Below are 17,296 nucleotides of genomic sequence, written 5' to 3'. Positions count from 1 at the left end.
TAAAAAGACAGCCCAATTTAAAAATGGACAAGGGGGGGCTTCCCTGGTGGTGCAGTGGTTAGGAATCCGCCTGCCAATGCAGGGGACACTGGTTTGAGCCCTGGTCCGGGAAGATCCCACATGCCGTGGAGCAAGTGAGCCCGTGTGCCACAACTGCTGAGCCTGTGCTCTAGATCCCATGAGCCACAACTACTGAAGCCCGCATACCTAGAGCCCATGCTCCGCAACAAGAGAAGCCACCTGATGAGAAGCCTGCACACTGCAATGAAGAGTAGCCCCCACTCTCCACAACTAGAGAAAGCCCGTGCATGGCACCGAAGACCCAACACAGCCAAAAATAAATGAAAAAAAAAAAAAAAAGGACAAAATATCTGAATAGACATTTCTCCAAAGAAGATTTACAAATGGGCTATAAGCACATGAAAAGACATTCCACATTATTAGCCATCGAGGAAGTATACACAAATTCTTAACCAAATATTGACAAGTAGAATTCATCAATATATAAAAGTAATTTATACACCATGTTTTAAATGGCGTTTACTCTAGGGATGCAAGCTGGTTCAGTATTTGAAAAGTCAAACAATGTAATCCATCATGATAACAGGCTAAAAAAAATTACATAACATTAAATGCAGAAAAAGCCTTTGAAAAAAATTAAACATTCCTTTAAAAATTTATTTATTTATTGGCTGCACGTGGGCTTTCTCTAGTTGCAGTGAGCGGGGGCTACTCTTTGTTGCGGTGTGCAGGCTTCTCATTGTGGTGGCTTCTCTTTGTTGTGAACACAGGCTCTAGGCACACGGGCTGCAGTAGTTGTGGCATGTGGGCTCAGTAGTTGTGGCTTGCAGACTCTAGAGTGCAGGATGAGTAGTTGTGGCACATGGGCTTAGTTGCTCCACAGCATGTGGCATCTTCCCTGACCGGAGCTCAAACCCGTGTCCCCTGCATTGGCAGGCAGATTCTTAACCACTGTGCCACCAGGGAAGTCCCTATTCTTTTTTTTTAAAAACACATCCTTTATTTATTTTTTTTAAGTATTTATTTATTTATTTGGCTGTGCCGGGTCTTAGTTGCTGCGTACAGGATCTTTAGTTGCGGCATGCAAACTCTTAGTTGCAGCATGTGGGATCTAGTTCCCTGACCAGGGATCGAACCCAGGCCCTCTGCATTGGAAGCGTGGAGCCTTAGTCACTGGACCATTGGGGAAGTCCTTAAACATTTATTCTTGATAAAAACTCTCAGAAAAAATACGAATAGGGGAGAACTTCATTAAGTTGAAAAGAGCACCTACAAAAAAATCTACAGTTAACGTTATACTTAATGGTGAAAGACTGAATGAATGCTTTCCTCCTAAGTTTGGAAACAGAAAGGATGTCTGCTCTCACCAGTACTATTAAACAAAGTGCCAGGAGTGGTAGCCCACTCTATAAGGCAAGGAAAGGAAATAAAAGGGATTCATATCAGGAAGAAATATTCTGTACACTGAATGTATCAATGTCAATATCTTGGTTGTGATATTGTACTAAAGTTTTGCAAGATGTTACCATTGGGGGGAACTGGGTAAAGGGTACAGGGATCTCTGTATTATTTCTTACTTTAACTGAAGTAAGTAATCTACAATCATTTCAAAATGAAATGTTTAACCTTAAAAAAAATACAGATCGGCCCCAAATCCCTTTTGTTTTTATATGCTTTGCATTCTTAGCATTGCAGGGAAAGGTAAACACGATACTATTGGTGAGAGTATGAACTCTCCTATTCCGTGGTCCTTAGAAGGGCCATATTGTTTTAGAGCATGAGTTTTTGCTTTCAATAAAAATATCTAATTCATCAGGCATGATGAATCATCCAACAAGGATACTGAGTCTCTGAGCTTGAGGCAAGTTTTGTTTTACATAGCTAATGTCAGATATCCAGTCAGCTGCTGGGGTGCTCTAGGAAAAGGAGCAAGAAATGCAAGAAATTGCCCTGAGGCCCCAGCAGGTGACAGCCGAATTGGGAAGGAGCTATTATGGTCAATAATCCTGGCAAGAAATCTCTTCTTCCGTGGGGTCTATTGGTCCCTGGTATGTATTCTGGTGAGAAGTGGGCAGAGGAACAAATAATGATAGATTATGCAGTCTTGATGGAGGAAAATGGATAGTAGAGAACCCAGGCTGAGGATGATTTGTTCCCTTTTAAGAACATAATTTGGGGGCTTCCCTGGTGGCGCAGTGGTTAAGAATCCACCTGCCAATGCTAGGGACACGGGTTGGAGCCCGGGTCCGGGAAGATCCCACGTGCTATGGAGCAACTAAGTCCATGCGCCAACAGCTACTGAGCCTGCACTCTAGAGCCCGCGTGCCACAACTACTGAAGCCTGCACAGCACAACTACTGAAGCCCATGCACCTAGAGCCCGTGTTCTGCAACAAGAGAAGCTACCGCAATGAGAAGCCCGCGCACCACAACGAAGAGTAGCCCCCGCTCGCCGCAACTAGAGAAAGCCCGAGCGCAGCAACGAAGACCCAATGCAGCCAAAAATAAATAAAATGAAATAAATTAAAACAAAACAAAAACATAATTTGGGAAAGGGGTAACAGTTGTTTAGTGGAAGGGAATTGAGTGGCTGAGGGACAGGGGAGGGGGGAGGCTTATCTTGATTTTTGTATTATGTTCATGTATTATCTATTTACAAGAATGAATAAACTTAAAATTAACCGGTGGCCAGATTTCCTATAAGCCTGTCTCGGAGAGTATTTTGCTTAGGTTTTTGCTTGATGGTTTAAGTCCAGAAAACTGCCACCTTCCCACCTTTGCCTGAATCTACAGGTGTCCCCGGCATATAGGTTACACTTTTAAGTGTATCGACTGAGTGGAAGTAGCACTGGACTGAGAGTAAGAACACTTGGGTTCTAGTCTTTTGTCTCACTATGTAGCTGTGACCTTCTGTAAGCTCTTTCAACTATTTCCCCTGGGCTTCAGTTTCCTTATTTGTAAAACAAAGTTGATCTCTAAAGCCCTTGGTCAAAGTTACTGCCTCATTTTCTGCTGCCCCCAGCATTTGAGAGTGGGTACCTCTGCAGTACATCTCATATGTGTTGAGTAAACATTTATCCATTGGTTAACCAGGTAAAGGCTAAGAGGGGCACATAGAGGATGGCGAGGCGCCCCCTCTCACCCTTCAGCACAAAGCAGCAGAGCGCAGTGGTTCTATGGGCCTGTGAGGTCCTTGAGACTACTTTTCACTCCCCAGCCCGATTCCTGCAGTACAGTTAGCTGGTGCTCAACAAATGAGTTAACGTGTGAGGGAAATGAATGAGAAGCGGACCAGGAGGTGTGGAATTATCTAGCTAATTCCTGCAAAAAATTACAGACACGCCGCCTTTCCCTGATGCTTCAAGGAGACTGCGGGGTGTGAACCTCCTGCAGTTCAGAGACGAAGTCCTTCAGATCTCCATCGGCTTCAGACAGCGGGCGGGGCTGAGGGGAGTGAGCGAGCTCAGAGCTCGCCCGCCCCGCCCCTCGCCGCGCGCGCCCCCGCCGCCGCCGCGCGCCCCTCCCACAGCGCGCGCTCCGGGCAGCCGCGAGCCAGGCTGGAGACGCGCGATCTTCTTGTCGCCGCGCGGGTGGGTGGGATCGTGGCGGAGCTCGGGGCGCCAGGGCAGGGGCGGGAGGGCGCCATGGCGGCAGCTGTGGCGGCGGCGTCCGGTCCCCGCGCCGCGGCGAGGTGAGGGGCCGCCTCTTCTCGGCGGCTGAGGAGAACACAGCTGCCCGCCTGCCTTCCACGCGGGCCGCGGCTCCGGCATGGCCGGGCTCATTAAGAAGCAGATCCTGAAGCACCTGTCCCGGTGAGAGCGCCAGCGCCGGCCCCAGCGGTCCCGGGCCCTTCCTCTCCCCCTTCGACCCTCCTCCCTGACGCCGTGCTCCTGGCCGGCCTCCCTCTCCTCAGCCCGGGCCGGGACTCGGCGGCGATCCCCGCCTCAACTCGAGCCGGACGGCCGCCTCCCCGCTCCGGTGGCCCCGAACGTTGTCACCACTCTGCTCTTCCCTGGCCCTGGGCCCTCCGGGACCCGGCGCCCCTGCCCTTGCGCGGGTGCCCAGGCTCTCCTCCCCAGCCTAACAGCCCCCCGGCCCTCCCGACCCCAAGGGTCTCCTGACCGGCTGCGCGCACCCTCAGTTCCCACACCGCCGGGCAGGTCACCCCGTCCTCCCTTGCATGCCCCCTGGGCCCTCTGCCCGTCACTCCGTGGACCCCGCGGTTTCCATCCTTTCCTGCCCGCCCCGCTGTGTTTCCTCTCGGCTGAGGACCCGCTGCCCCTCCCTCGGGGCCGTCTGCCCGCCTCTTGACCCGCCCACCACCGCCACCCCGGCCTTCCTCTTCCTAGTGCTGCTCCGGGCTAGATCCTTCTTCCCCGGCCCCTTCTAAATAACCCTGTCACCCAGTCCCGCGTAACCCATATTCCGTTCAGATTCCCAACCCCGACACTGGTTTCGCCTTCCCAGAAGCACCCAGCTCCTCCTCTTCATCGTCTGGCTGACCCTGTTGCATCACCCTTGAAAAAGCTAATCCTTGCACCCAGGGCCGTTCCTCTGATCTCCTTTCTCCTTCCTTTGCTTCTCTTCTCCTTACATAGACTAAATGGAGAAGGGCCATGAGAGTTGGGCATAAAGTTTCAACAACCTTCCCTTTAAGATGTGGAGGTTTTTTGACAGCCTGTGAAAAGAGCTAACGACGCCCACTTCTATTTTGCAGTCATTTATTAAGCAATGTGATGTCCCTCAAGTCATTTGGACCCGAGCCAGGTGACAGGCAAAACAATTCAGTTGTAATTGGGTGACTGCTGACCCTTGATTACGATTGCAGGTTGTCAGAACTGGTGTCCACAAAAATTGGAAGCTAGCCTTTCCGTTCGTTTTCACTCCTTATTCCAAGCGGGGCTTGGTGATACCTTAATACCTTTAGACAGCCGTTGTCTGTCACGTGGAGAGTGATCCAATCCTTGGCTCCACAGTGGTCAGTGGTTTTCAGGAGGTGCGAGTAGGGGGAGAAGCCAGTCAACATGGGACCCAAGACCTTGCACTCATGTGTCTTTCCTGGTCTTCTCATTGCCTTGGTGAGTGGTGTGTGAGACACTATTCCTGTCACTGCATCTCCTTTTCTGGCAGACACTGGCCAATTTACTGTTACTTTGATTTTAGACTTTAATTAGTCATTAGATTCAGATACATCTTTTGGTTAATCACCACACCGTGTTTTAAAAGGAAAAGCAGATTGGAGGCTGGAGCTGGAAAGTGCCTTTGGACCCTTTACTTGGTTAACTCCCTAGTATATTGTTTTTCAGGTAACATTCATTTGGGTGTTCCATAAATTTGGTTGTTCTGTGTAAAGACTTATGTGTAGGACTAATGATTGTGAAATGAGACAAAATTTAACTAAAGGAAAACCATTAATTTGAGTGAACACAGAATCAGAGAATTTTAAAGTTTAGAGATGACCTTACCTAACATAGCACTGTGTTTAAAAGTCCAGGCTCTTTCTGGTTTCTTTCTTTTTTTTTTTTTTTAAAGTCTTTATTGAGTTTGTTACAATGTTGCTTCTATTTTATGTTTTGGTTCTTTGGCCCCAGGCATGGGGGATCCTAGCTCCCCCACCAGGGATCGAACCCTCACCCCTGCACTGGAAGGTGAAGTCTTAACCACAGGACCGCCAGGGAAGTCCTTTTGGTTTACTTTCTTTAACTGTAAAATGAGGATAATAATAGTATCTAACTCAAAGGGTTATTGTGAGGGTTATATGAGTTAATACACAAGGGCTTGGTAAAGTGCCTAGCACATAGTAAGTGCTCAATAAAACATGAGATATGGCTATTTTGGGGGCCATAACTTGTGTGACAATTTGATATAAGCCATAGACTTCTCCAGAAAAATCCACATACACAAACAAGTAATTTTTTATATAAGTTCCCTGGGGGGAGGGGTTAAGAACCCCTTAAAGCACATGCCTTAACCCCATAAGGCATCTTGAGTGAATGCCCTGAATAATCCTTGACTAGTTCAACCTCTCATTTTATGGCTGAGGAAGGTAAAGCCTAGGAGGATAAATGACTTGCCTAAGTTGCAGTGGGAGGTAAGGTAGAGAAATAGAGGGAGTTCCCTGGCGGTCCAGTGGTCAGGACTCAGCGCTTTCACTGTCAAGGGCCCGGTTCAATCCCTAGTCCGGAAACTAGGATCCCACAAGCCCCATGGCCCGGCCAAAAAAAAAGGTAGAGAAATAGAACCCACCTTTCTAATTCTGGTATACTTTCCCCATAGGGCACTCATATTCTGTGCACCCTCTATGAAGATAGAGCTTTTAAAGAAAAATTTTAATAGTATATGCTAACACATTCAGTGAATCCTTAGTGAACAAAGTATCTCTTTTAGATGAATTAGGAGTAGGTATGACAGACATTGGGAGAAATTTCTTGTTTCCTCAGGGTTGTGTGGTTGACTGAGGAGGTGGGGGGAGAAGGTTATTCAGGGCTGCAATTTCAGGGCTCCTGGAAAAGTGCTAGGACATGGGTCTAACTGGGGGAAAGGTCAAACTCCTGAGGCCTTTCTGTTGGTTTAACTCGGAAAAGCTGCCTTAATCACATGTGACATTTGTGTCTTTGTATGGTCTCTACTACACGTACAGAGGCCAGCCTGCCTGGAGGGGAACTATAGCTTCTATGTCTTGCCAAACCTGATGGGGAAGGAGAGAGGAGAAGGGGTACTGGGTTACTATATTAAGTAAATATTTATAGGTGTTTAATAATTACTTGTTGATGATGACAGTGCCGCTTGACCTGGAAGAGTATCCTATAGCAGGAAGGATATCCCAGTGACTTGCATATTATTTTTAATTTTGGTCATGAAGTTTCAGGTACTAAAGTTTCTTGTTGGAATGCATCCTACTTGTTAGTAGAGTATTTTGGTAAACAAGATTTGAAGGAGGTGATGTTCAAGATACTTTTGTTAAGTGTCTTCTCTAGGCCAAGCACTGATCTGGGCACTGGGGATTCAGGAGGAAAGAAGTATAAATCTCTTCTAAGGGCTTTAACCTATGGTTTGGATAACTGCTGTTTAATACAAATAGCTTCAATGTACAGTATTCATTTAAATAAACCCAGGAGGAGACCTTTACTTAGAAACAAAAGTAATCATTTAAAAAATATCCAAAATTGATTTTTCACCAAATTAGATTATTCTTGTTTTAGAACACCTTAGCTAAGACCTTTTGTTATACAAGTAAGAAGAAATATGATAGATTGTAAAGTGAGTCAAGGGACTATGGCTCAGGAAAAGAGCGTTTTTTCTGGAGCCAGACAAGCTAGATTCACCTTCTAGCTCTGCCACTTAATGAACAGGGCAGCCTTTCTGAGCCTTAGTTTTCTTGTCTGTAAAGGATGAGAATAAGGAAGAATACTACGTGCTTTGCAGAATTTTTTGAGAATTGGGGATAAAGTATTTATTATAGTGCCTGGCGTGGAAGTAGCGTTTAATAAAGAGTAGCTATTATCACATGGCCAGAGAATACACTTCCATGGTATGGGTGACAGCAACTAATCCAACTGGCTCTTTTAGAAACCCATCAGAAGTATGAATTATTTACTCAGAATGGCTGCGGGAAATGTGACCCCGAGTGACAAAGACATGGCTGATAGACATGATAGATATTTAAAAAACATAAGCATTAGGTGAAATTCAGAGCCATAGATGATTTCAGAGTCCTTTCAGAGAATAAGAGAGCCTGACTGTGAGCTCAGCCCTCTCCATTTCTGATCAGTGCCTCCACTCGTTTATACTCATCATCCTGGAGAGATCACTGGGCCAGCCTCTGGTGGACTGCTGGGAGCTGCAGGCTCAGAGAGGCTTGCCCTGCTTGCCCAGGGTCTGTTTAGGTGAAGGTTTCTAGGCCTAGTCTCAGCTTCCAGATCACGCCCCTTTATACTAGACTTTACTTATTGTCATCTTCATTTCCCCAATAATTATTTTGTGCATTTTCTGGCAATAGTGCAATCATAGATGTATTTGTTTCCTTCCTCATCTTGTTGCGTTGCTTCAGAATAAGCGCTTTTGTTTACTCAGCAGATATTTAATAGTGATAGCCAACTGTGCGAATAAGCATTTTACAAGTCTTATGATGATTTAATCCTCAGACTAACCCTGTGAAGGAGACATTAGGCCCATTTTATCGATGAAGAAATGAGGCACAGAGAAGTTAAATAACTTGCCTCAAATCATAACTAGTAAGTGATGGAACTGAGATTCTAACGCAGTCACTCCCATTCCAGAGCCGGGCTCCTTTTTTTTTTTTTTAAATGCCTTATTAATCATCTGTTTTATTTTATTTATTTTTTAAAATTTTATTTATTATTTATTTTTGGTTGCTTTGGGTCTTCGTTGCTGTGCGTGGGCTTTCTCTAGTTGCAGTGAGTGGGGGCTACTCTTTGTTGCAGTGCACGGGCTTCTCATTGCAGTGGCTTCTCTTGTTGCAGAGCATGGGCTCTAGGCACGCGGGCTTTAGAAGTTGCAGCACACAGGCTCAGTAGTTGCAGAGTGCAGGCTCTAGAGTGCAGGCTCAGTAGTGTGGCGCACGGGATTAGTTGCTCTGCGGCATGTGGGATCTTCCTGGACCAGGGATCGAACCCATGTCCCCTGCATTGGCAGGCAGATTCTTAACCACTGCACCACCAGGGAAGTCCCCAGAGCCGGGCTCCTTAATCACTCTGCTGCTCTAATGCTTCTCATCTACTGAACATACTCTTGCTGCCAGCACCCACGTGGAGGAAGAGAATATTACCAGCACCAAGAAACACCCTTGTGTCTCCTCCCATCATTACCTCTACCAAAGGGTAGCCACTGTCCTGATTTCTAACAGCAAAGATTAGTTTTGTCTTTTTTTGTAATTTATATAAATGGAATCACAGAATGTATGCTTTCATGTCTGGCTTCTTTAGTTCAACATTATTTTTGTGAGGTTAATCTCTGTTGTATCCATTTGTAGATTTTTTCATTTTCATTGCTGTCTGGTGTTCTATTATATGAATATACCTAAATGCATTTATACATTTTACTATTGATGGACATTTGGATAGTTTCCCAGTTTAGGGCTATGCTGAATAGTGCTGTTAGAAACATTCTAGTATATGTCCTTTGGTGAACAGATGTATACATATTGGTTGGGGATATACCTAAGAGTGGAATTTCTGGGTTGTGGGATATGTATATGTGAAATTTTAATAGATATTACCAAACAGTTTTCCAAAGTGGCTGTACCAATTTGCACTTCCACCAGAAATGTATGAGAGTTCTGGTTGCTCTATATCCTTGCCAACACTTGGTATTTTTTATCTTTTTCATTTTAGTCATTCTTTTTTTTAATTATTATTATTTTTTAAAATTTTTACATTTTTATTTTTTTAACATCTTTATTGGAGTATAATTGCTTTACAATGGTGTGTTAGTTTCTGCTTTATAACAAAGTGAGTCAGTTATACATATACATATGTTCCCATATCTCTTCCCTCTTGCATCTCCCTCCAGGCGGTCACAAAGCATGGAGCTGATATCCCTGTGCTATGCGACTGCTTCCCACTAGCTATCTACCTTACGTTTGGTAGTGTATATATGTCCATGCCTCTCTCTCGCTTTGTCACAGCTCACCTTTCCCCCTCCCCATATCCTCAAGCCCGTTCTCCAGTAGGTCTGTGTCTTTATTCCTGTCTTACCCCCTAGGTTCTTCATGACATTTTAGTCATTCTGTTGCGTATGTTTTGAAAATTTCTTTACTTCATCTGTGGTAAACCAGATGGCCACTTTATTTTTGCCTCTGTTTAATTTTCAAATTCTGATTTATTTGTAAATTTGAGCAAGCAAATGTCAAATGTCTGACAAGCAAATGTCAGAACCTTGAAAACAGATCTTTTTGGAGAAATGTTCAAATTGGGAGGTTCAATGAAAATAATTAGGGTAATTTGTAACCATTAACCCATACATTTCTTGCTTGGAAGAGATGTGATGCTTTGCTCCCTGTCAAAATAACAGTCATGTACCTTGAGAGAAAGGAGGGGCGGTTTATTAGGTGTTTGAGTTTTTGTTAAATATTTGGTCTTCAGACTACCCTGGATATTAAATAATTTCATTCTGTTCTATAAGCTTAGTACCCCATTGGCATAGTCTTTTATCTTTACTAAAGAAACTAAAACTTGAATTTCATAGTTTTTTTTTTTTTGCGGTGTGCAGGCCTCTCACTGCAGGCTCAGCGGCCATGGCTCACGGGCCCAGCCGCTCCGCGGCATGTGAAATCTTCCCAGACCGGGGCACGAACCAGCATCCCCTGCATCGGCAGGCAGACTCTCAACCACTGTGCCACCAGGGAAGCCCTGAATTTCATAGTTTTTGTATTAGAGTCTTTACAACTTTCCAAGGATGATTCCCTTTTATCATAAAGTGGTTGTGTTGTGTCTTAAAAAGTAGCATTTATAAGCAATAAAAATTTCAAAGCAGTACTGTCATATGTGTCTGACGTACAAAGCTTAATGTATGATTCACAAATAATGAAATTAGCTGCTTTGAAAAATTAATTGAGAGGCATGTCATTGTAGTAGAAAGAACCAGGACTTTGGATTCTAAAAGGTGGCTGTACATTCTGACTCTGCTACTTGTAAACTGGTGTTCAGCAAGTCTTTTTGCTTCTTGAAGCTTCAGTTTTCTCATCTGTAAAATGGGGGATAATAACGCACTCTGTTGTTTTGAGGATTAGAAATAATGTATAAAAGTGCCTGCTACTGAAAAAGTATTCAATGAACAGTGACTATTACTTATCATATTAAAGTTGCTCAAGAGAGATCACTGACAGTGCCTAACTTACCCAAATGTCTAATTCTTTAGATATTTAAGAATTATGTTTCTTAATATTTTAATACGGAGAGGTAGAGATGAATGCTCTGTATCACTGCTTAAGGAGAGAGGGAAACAAGGGCTGGTCCCATTTATCATTTTTTTCTTATCAAGGCACACTACAAGGTAAACTTTGACCTCAGCATAGGTGAAATACTTGAAATATAATACTGGGTTGGGTCCTTAGAAGATTTAATTATCCAAAGTTTAAGAAGATAGCGCAATCATATACTGTATTCTCACAGCGGAAAAAAAAAATTAGAGGTCATTTAGTTACCCTCACCTAATATAAAGCCTGGTTGAATAGTAATCTGTTAAGTATGGTGTTAATTGCTGGAAAAAAAAAAAGATTCTTTTTATCACAGCTTAATTCTCTACAACCACTGGAGTGTGACCCCCATATGGCAGGGATTATGTCCTTTGGCTACTTTGAAAACCAGAGAGTTTAAGATGTTTTGAATGGGTTAAGTGGGTGCAGGAGAAGGTATGTAGAATGGAGGTGTATAGTTATAACTCATGGAACCGTAGACCGGAGCAGGAGTGGGGGTGGGAGAGCAGAAGGGCAAGGGAATCCAATTCACCCAGTGTCATTAAGGGACCTTTTATCTCTGTGTGATGAAGCAAGTGCTACTGGTGCTGATTATAGATGCTAAAGAACATTTCCCAATATTTATAAGCAGTAGAATCAATCAATCAATCAATATCTGTAGTAAATGGAAAAACTAAGGTGTAAAAATAATTCACATTAGCAAGTTAGGTAAAGGGTATGTAGTTTGTACCTTCTTGCCACAAAAATAAGGACTAGATGTATTATAAGTTATTTGTTAATTGACGTTGTTTTATTCGCCCACAGCAATGATCTTTTGCATGTATACTCAGTCTTTATAGTGCCTTGGAGATATCTATATCTATATCTATCTATCTTGGATGTCAGCCCATCATTTAAAGAATGAGAACACTGATGGTGAGAGGTCAGTGTATTTAAGTCTCTGACTTATGGAAGTGTTATGTTCTCAAAATTTATTTCTAAGTTTGAAATTTGGAGTGTGTGGTCCAGTAGTAGAAATAGTGTTATAAATGTTGAATAGGTTCCCAGTTAGCCCACAAAAGCAATAGTGTGTTAATTATATATAATATAAGCTCACTAGATGGAGATCTGGATCTTGATTGTTAGGGAACCATTTGAAGGAGGTGGGGAGATGAAGAAGAAGAAGAAAACGTTTTTCTTTCCCATTCCTTGGAGTAAGATCTTTTAGATCATTGAGATCATTGTATCTCAACAAGGACTTTTTTTTTTGGTTGTGATTGAGGAGTGTGACCAGCTTTTAATGAGTGGGCTGGAGATGCTGACGTCATGCAGTATGCAGAATCATTTCACACAAAGAAGGATTGTCCTTTGTCTTTTTAAAAATTAATTATTTATTTACTTTTGGCTGCACCAAGTGGCTTACGGGATCTCAGTTCCCTGACCAGGGATTGAACCTGGGCCACGGCAGTGAAAGCCTGGAATCCTAACCATTAGGCTACTAGGGAACTCCTTGTCCTTTGTTCTTTTTGACTTCTGAATGTTTGTTAGATGTTTACAGAGGTGAATTACCTGTTTAGATTATATAAGCCTACTTACATGTAAACACAAAGTACTGCATAGATTTTTTTTTTTTTTTTTTTTTTTTTTTTTTTTGGCCGCTCTGCGCAGCTTGTGGGATCTTAGTTCCCTGACCAGGAATCGAACCCGTGCCCCCTGCAGTGGAAGCACGGAGTCCTAACCACTGGACCACCAGGAAATTCCCTGCATAGCTTTAAACTAGAGTGAATGTTCCAGGACTGCAGCTACCATGGGGGAAAATTGATTTGAACGTTATTTTAGAAAATGTTGTCACTCTTGGCAATACCACTCGTAGAGTTGGGTCTGTTAGGGCTGAGAACCACTGAGTTAGTCTGGAATCTGAAACAGCTCAAGTTTGCTCTTGATATACTTGCTCTTCTCTCCTTTATGTCTCTTTCCCACCTCCTAAGTCCCCCCTTCTCATGCACCCATTGCCCCGGTTCTACCCCCAGTCCTCTGCTACCATATCCCCCTACCCTCAGGCCTATATGCTCTGCTCCCCTTACTTTCTCACCAAAATTCCCAGTTCATTAGGATATATGATTTCACCCAGCTCAAGGGGAGGAATAGAGAACATATTTGGGAGCCGGAATGCTATTCTAACTAGACCAACTCTAATTCATAATATGTCCTACAGGGTCAACTCCCCTAAGCTACTCTTACTTTCATAGCTCCTCAATCCACAGATACTCTGGAAGCTCCAAGTTTGTTTTTTATTTTCCAAAAGTGGTTTTTGTTGCAGTGGCAGTGAGGATGGGGCAGGAGTCTGGGCAGCAGGGGTCTGGGCAGTGGTATATATGGGTCATTTGAAAGTTGGGGAGTTCTGAAATGTAGACAGTCCAGATAGGGATGGGCTAAGTTCATTCAAGCTGACTTCCTCATGCCATCTGGTGTAGTGCTTTCCCAGGCAGAGCTGAAAATATGCATTTCCCTTTTCTAAGAGACATCTGTTTTTCTTTCTTCTCTCTCTGTGTCTCTTTTTTTGAAATTTCTGTTTTTTAACCTGAGCGAAAGAAGGGGCTGCAGTGTTCAGGAACTCACTTCATTTGAGGAACTGGCTTGACAGAGGTAGAAAAGGGTTCGACTTCTAATAATATAGGAGTATCTTATATTGACCTAACCCTCCCTCATGTAACAATTACGAGCTCTGGGTAGTATGTAAAAAGCAACAACTGGAAGACTTTGGAAAGTGACCAAATGAGGCAGAAACTGACAGGGAACTTGAAAGATGGGAACTGCACTGGGTAAGATTCTCACTTATATAGCTTTTTGCCTGAGGACACTCCCCACTTTGCATGGTGGGTGATGGCTAGCACTCAAGCAAAAGTCTGCAGTCTTACTAGCTTGGGCAGTCAGAGAGTAGAGTTCAGGGCTATAAGAGGGGCTGGAAAATGAGGGAATAAATCTCAGAAAGAAGGGAGCAGACTTCCCTGGTGGCACAGTGGTTAAGAATCCGCCTGCCTGGGCTTCCCTGGTGGCGCAGTGGTTGAGAGTCCGCCTGCCGATGCAGGGGACACGGGTTCGTGCCCCGGTCCGGGAAGATCCCACGTGCTGCGGAGCAGCTGGGCCCGTGAGCCATGGCCGCCGAGCCTGCGCGTCTGGAGCCTGTGCTCCGAAATGGGAGAGGCCACAGCAGTGAGAGGCCTGTGTAATGCAAAAAAAAAAAAAAAATCCGCCTGCCAGTGCAGGAGACATGGGTTCAATCCCTGGTCCGGGAAGATACCACATGCTGCAGAGCAACTAAGCCTGTGTGCCACAACTACTGAGCCTGCACTCCGGAGCCTACGAGCCACAACTACTGAGCCCATGCACCACAACTACTGAAGCCCACGTGCCCTAGAGCCTGTGAGCCGCAACTACTGAGCCCACGTGCTGCAACTACTGAAGCCGCATGCCTAGAGCCCATGCTCTGCAACAAGAGAAGCCACCGCAATTATAAGCCTGCGCACTGCAACGAAGAGTAGCCCCCACTCGCTGCAACTAGAGAAAGCCAGTGTGCAGCAATGAAGACCCAGTGCAGCCAAAAAGAAAAAAAAAGAATAAAGAGATTTGCAATTATTAAAAAAAAAAAAAGAAGGGGAAGCCCTAAAATCTGCTTTAATCCTTGATATGCATGGGCGAAGACTCCATGGAGCCTGGAAAGGCAATGGTTGAAAGCTGAAAGAATTGAGCTGAGATTCAGCTTCTGTCCACCACAGGGAAGACAGAGTTTGGAGTATGAATCTAGCTGAGTTAATTGCCCAACAGAACAAAATTCTTCAAAGGAAGATTGACAGAATCCAGAATCTCAAAATGTCCAGTATACAATAATAAATGACTACATGTGTAATAAAGGAAAATGTGACTCATTGTCCAGAGAATGGCAGTCAGTAGAAATGACCCCAAGATGACTCAGATGTTGGAATTATCGGACAAGGACTTTAAAGCAAACTTGGTAGTAGTAAATAAACTTGGTAGTAATAAATATCAGACAAGGACTTTAAAGCAAACTTGATAACAAATGGAGAATGTGAGCAGAGAAATGGAAAGTATAAAAAGAACCAAATATAAAATCTAGAACTTAAAAGTACAGTATCTGAAATGAAATATTTATTGGACTTGCTCAACAGCAGATTGGAGATGGCTAAAGAAAGGGTCAGTGAACTTGAAAATAGAGTAGTAGGAATTATCTACTCTGAAGAACAGAAAAGATTGAAAAACGAAAACAGAGTCTCAGCCTATGGAACAATATTAAAATATGTGTAACTGGAGTCCTAGAAGGAGAGAAGAGAGAATAAGATACATGGCAGATTATACTTTCCAAAGATGGCTACAACAATATCTTTCACCTTACATGTTTTTCTCTTGGCCCTAGTGGCTTTCTTGTAACCAACTGAATGGGGGTGGAAGTGACATCCAAGCTACACGAAGCAACTACATGTAGGTGTGCAGTCAACAGTCCCAGCTGAGCCCAGCCTTTGAGACATTCCAGCTCAGGGCCCATCCACGTGAATGAAGAGGGCTCCAGGTGATCCCAGCTCCTAGCCATTCATCTCTTCCCAGATGAGGCCCCAGATATCATGAATCAGAGAAAAACAACCCTAGTTATCCCTTGAATGGATTTCTAATGCACAGAATGTGTGAGCTTAATAAAATGCTTACTGTTTTATGGCGCTAGGAGTAATTTGTTTTGCTGCAGTAAATAACTAAAACAAGACAAAAAACTTCTGAATAATGGCTGACAACTAAATAATAAAAAAAATACAAGTAACCAATTTAAAAATGGGCAGAGTATCTGAATAGACATGGCCATAAATACATGAAAAGATGTTCAACATCATGAGACCATCAAGGAAATGCAAATCAAAACCACAATGGCTGGACAGGAATAAAGTCGCAGATGTAGAGAATGGACTTGAGGACAAAGGGGGGGGGAAGGGTAAGCTGGGATGAAGTGAGAGAGTGGCATGGACATATATACACTACCAAGTGTAAAATAGGTAGCTAGTGGGAAACAGCCACATAGCACAGGGAAATCAGCTCGGTGCTTTGTAACCACCTAGAGGGGTGGGATAAGGAGGGTGGGAGGGAGACACAAGAGGCAGGAGATATGGGGATATATGTATATGTATAGCTGATTCACTTTGTTATAAATCAGAAACTAACATGCCATTGTAAAGCAATTATACTCCAATAAAGATGTTTAAAAAACCCCCCAAAACCACAGTGGCTACTAGGATGGCTATAATGAAAAAGACAGATAATAACAAGTGATGGTGAGGATGTGGAGAAATTAGAACTCTCAAATACTGCTGGTAGGATTGCAAGATGGTACAACCACTTTGGAAAATAGGCAGTTCCTCAAAAAGTAAAACAGTTACTGTTTGACCCAGCAATTTTATTCCTAAGTGTATGTCTAACAGAAATAAAATTTGTAAGTCCACAAAAAAACTTGTATTTGCTTTTCTTTTTTGCGGTACGTGGGCCTCTCACTGATGTGGCCTCTCCCGTTGTGGAGCACAGGCTCCGGACGCGTAGGCTCAGCGGCCATGGCTCACGGGCCCAGCTGCTCCACGGCATGTGGGATCTTCCCGGACCGGGGCATGAACCCGTGTCCCCTGCATCGGCAGGCGGACTCTCAACCACTGCGCCACCAGGGAAGCCCCGTATTTGCTTTTTTAAAAAAATATATTTATTTTTTTATTTGGCTGTGCTGGGTCTTAGTTGTGGCACATGGGATCTTTGTTGCAGCATGGGGAATCTTTAGTTGCAGCATGTGAACTTTTAGTTGAGGCATGTGGGATCTAGTTCCTTGACCAGGGATCAAACCCGGGCCCCCTGCATTGGGAATGCGCAGTCTTAACCACTGGACCACCAGGGAAGTCCTGTACTTGCATTTTCATAGTAGCATTATTCATAATATTCTCTAAGTGGAAATAACCCAAATATCTATCAACTGATGAATGGATAAACAAAATGTGACATATTCATGCAATGGAATATTCTTAGCTATAAAAAATAATGAAGTGCCAATTCATGTTACAACATAGATGAACTTTGAAAACAGTATGCTAAGTGAAAGAAGCTAGTCACAAGAGACCACATATTGTACGATTCCATTTATATTAAATGTCCAGAATAGGCAAATCTATAGAGACAAAAAATAGAATGACAGTTGTCTAGCTTTGGGAGGGATGGGGAGATTGGGGGTGATAGCTGCAGGGTATGGCTTTTTTTTCCTTGAGGGAGGTAGTGAAAATTGATTAAGCTTATGGTTGTACAACTATGTGAATATACTAAAAAA

General features: G+C 43.7%; 1 protein-coding gene across 3 annotated transcripts in view; it reads left to right on the top strand.

The window, feature by feature from the left end:
- The first annotated feature begins 3,607 nt into the window (after positions 1-3,607).
- Positions 3,608-17,296, top strand: part of BLTP3A (bridge-like lipid transfer protein family member 3A) — a 57,130-nt gene continuing 43,441 nt past the window's right edge. For all 3 annotated transcript variants that reach the window (XM_019949756.3, XM_019949755.3, XM_033864387.2), the window contains exon 1: positions 3,608-3,832. In XM_019949756.3, coding sequence (XP_019805315.2) covers positions 3,789-3,832 — 44 coding nt within the window. In that variant the 5' untranslated portion in view covers positions 3,608-3,788. The remainder of the gene's footprint in view (positions 3,833-17,296) is intronic.

This window comes from Tursiops truncatus, chromosome 10 (assembly GCF_011762595.2).
Source record: "Tursiops truncatus isolate mTurTru1 chromosome 10, mTurTru1.mat.Y, whole genome shotgun sequence".
Classification (NCBI taxonomy): domain Eukaryota; kingdom Metazoa; phylum Chordata; class Mammalia; order Artiodactyla; family Delphinidae; genus Tursiops; species Tursiops truncatus.
This window is presented reverse-complemented; position numbering and strand designations above follow the sequence as displayed.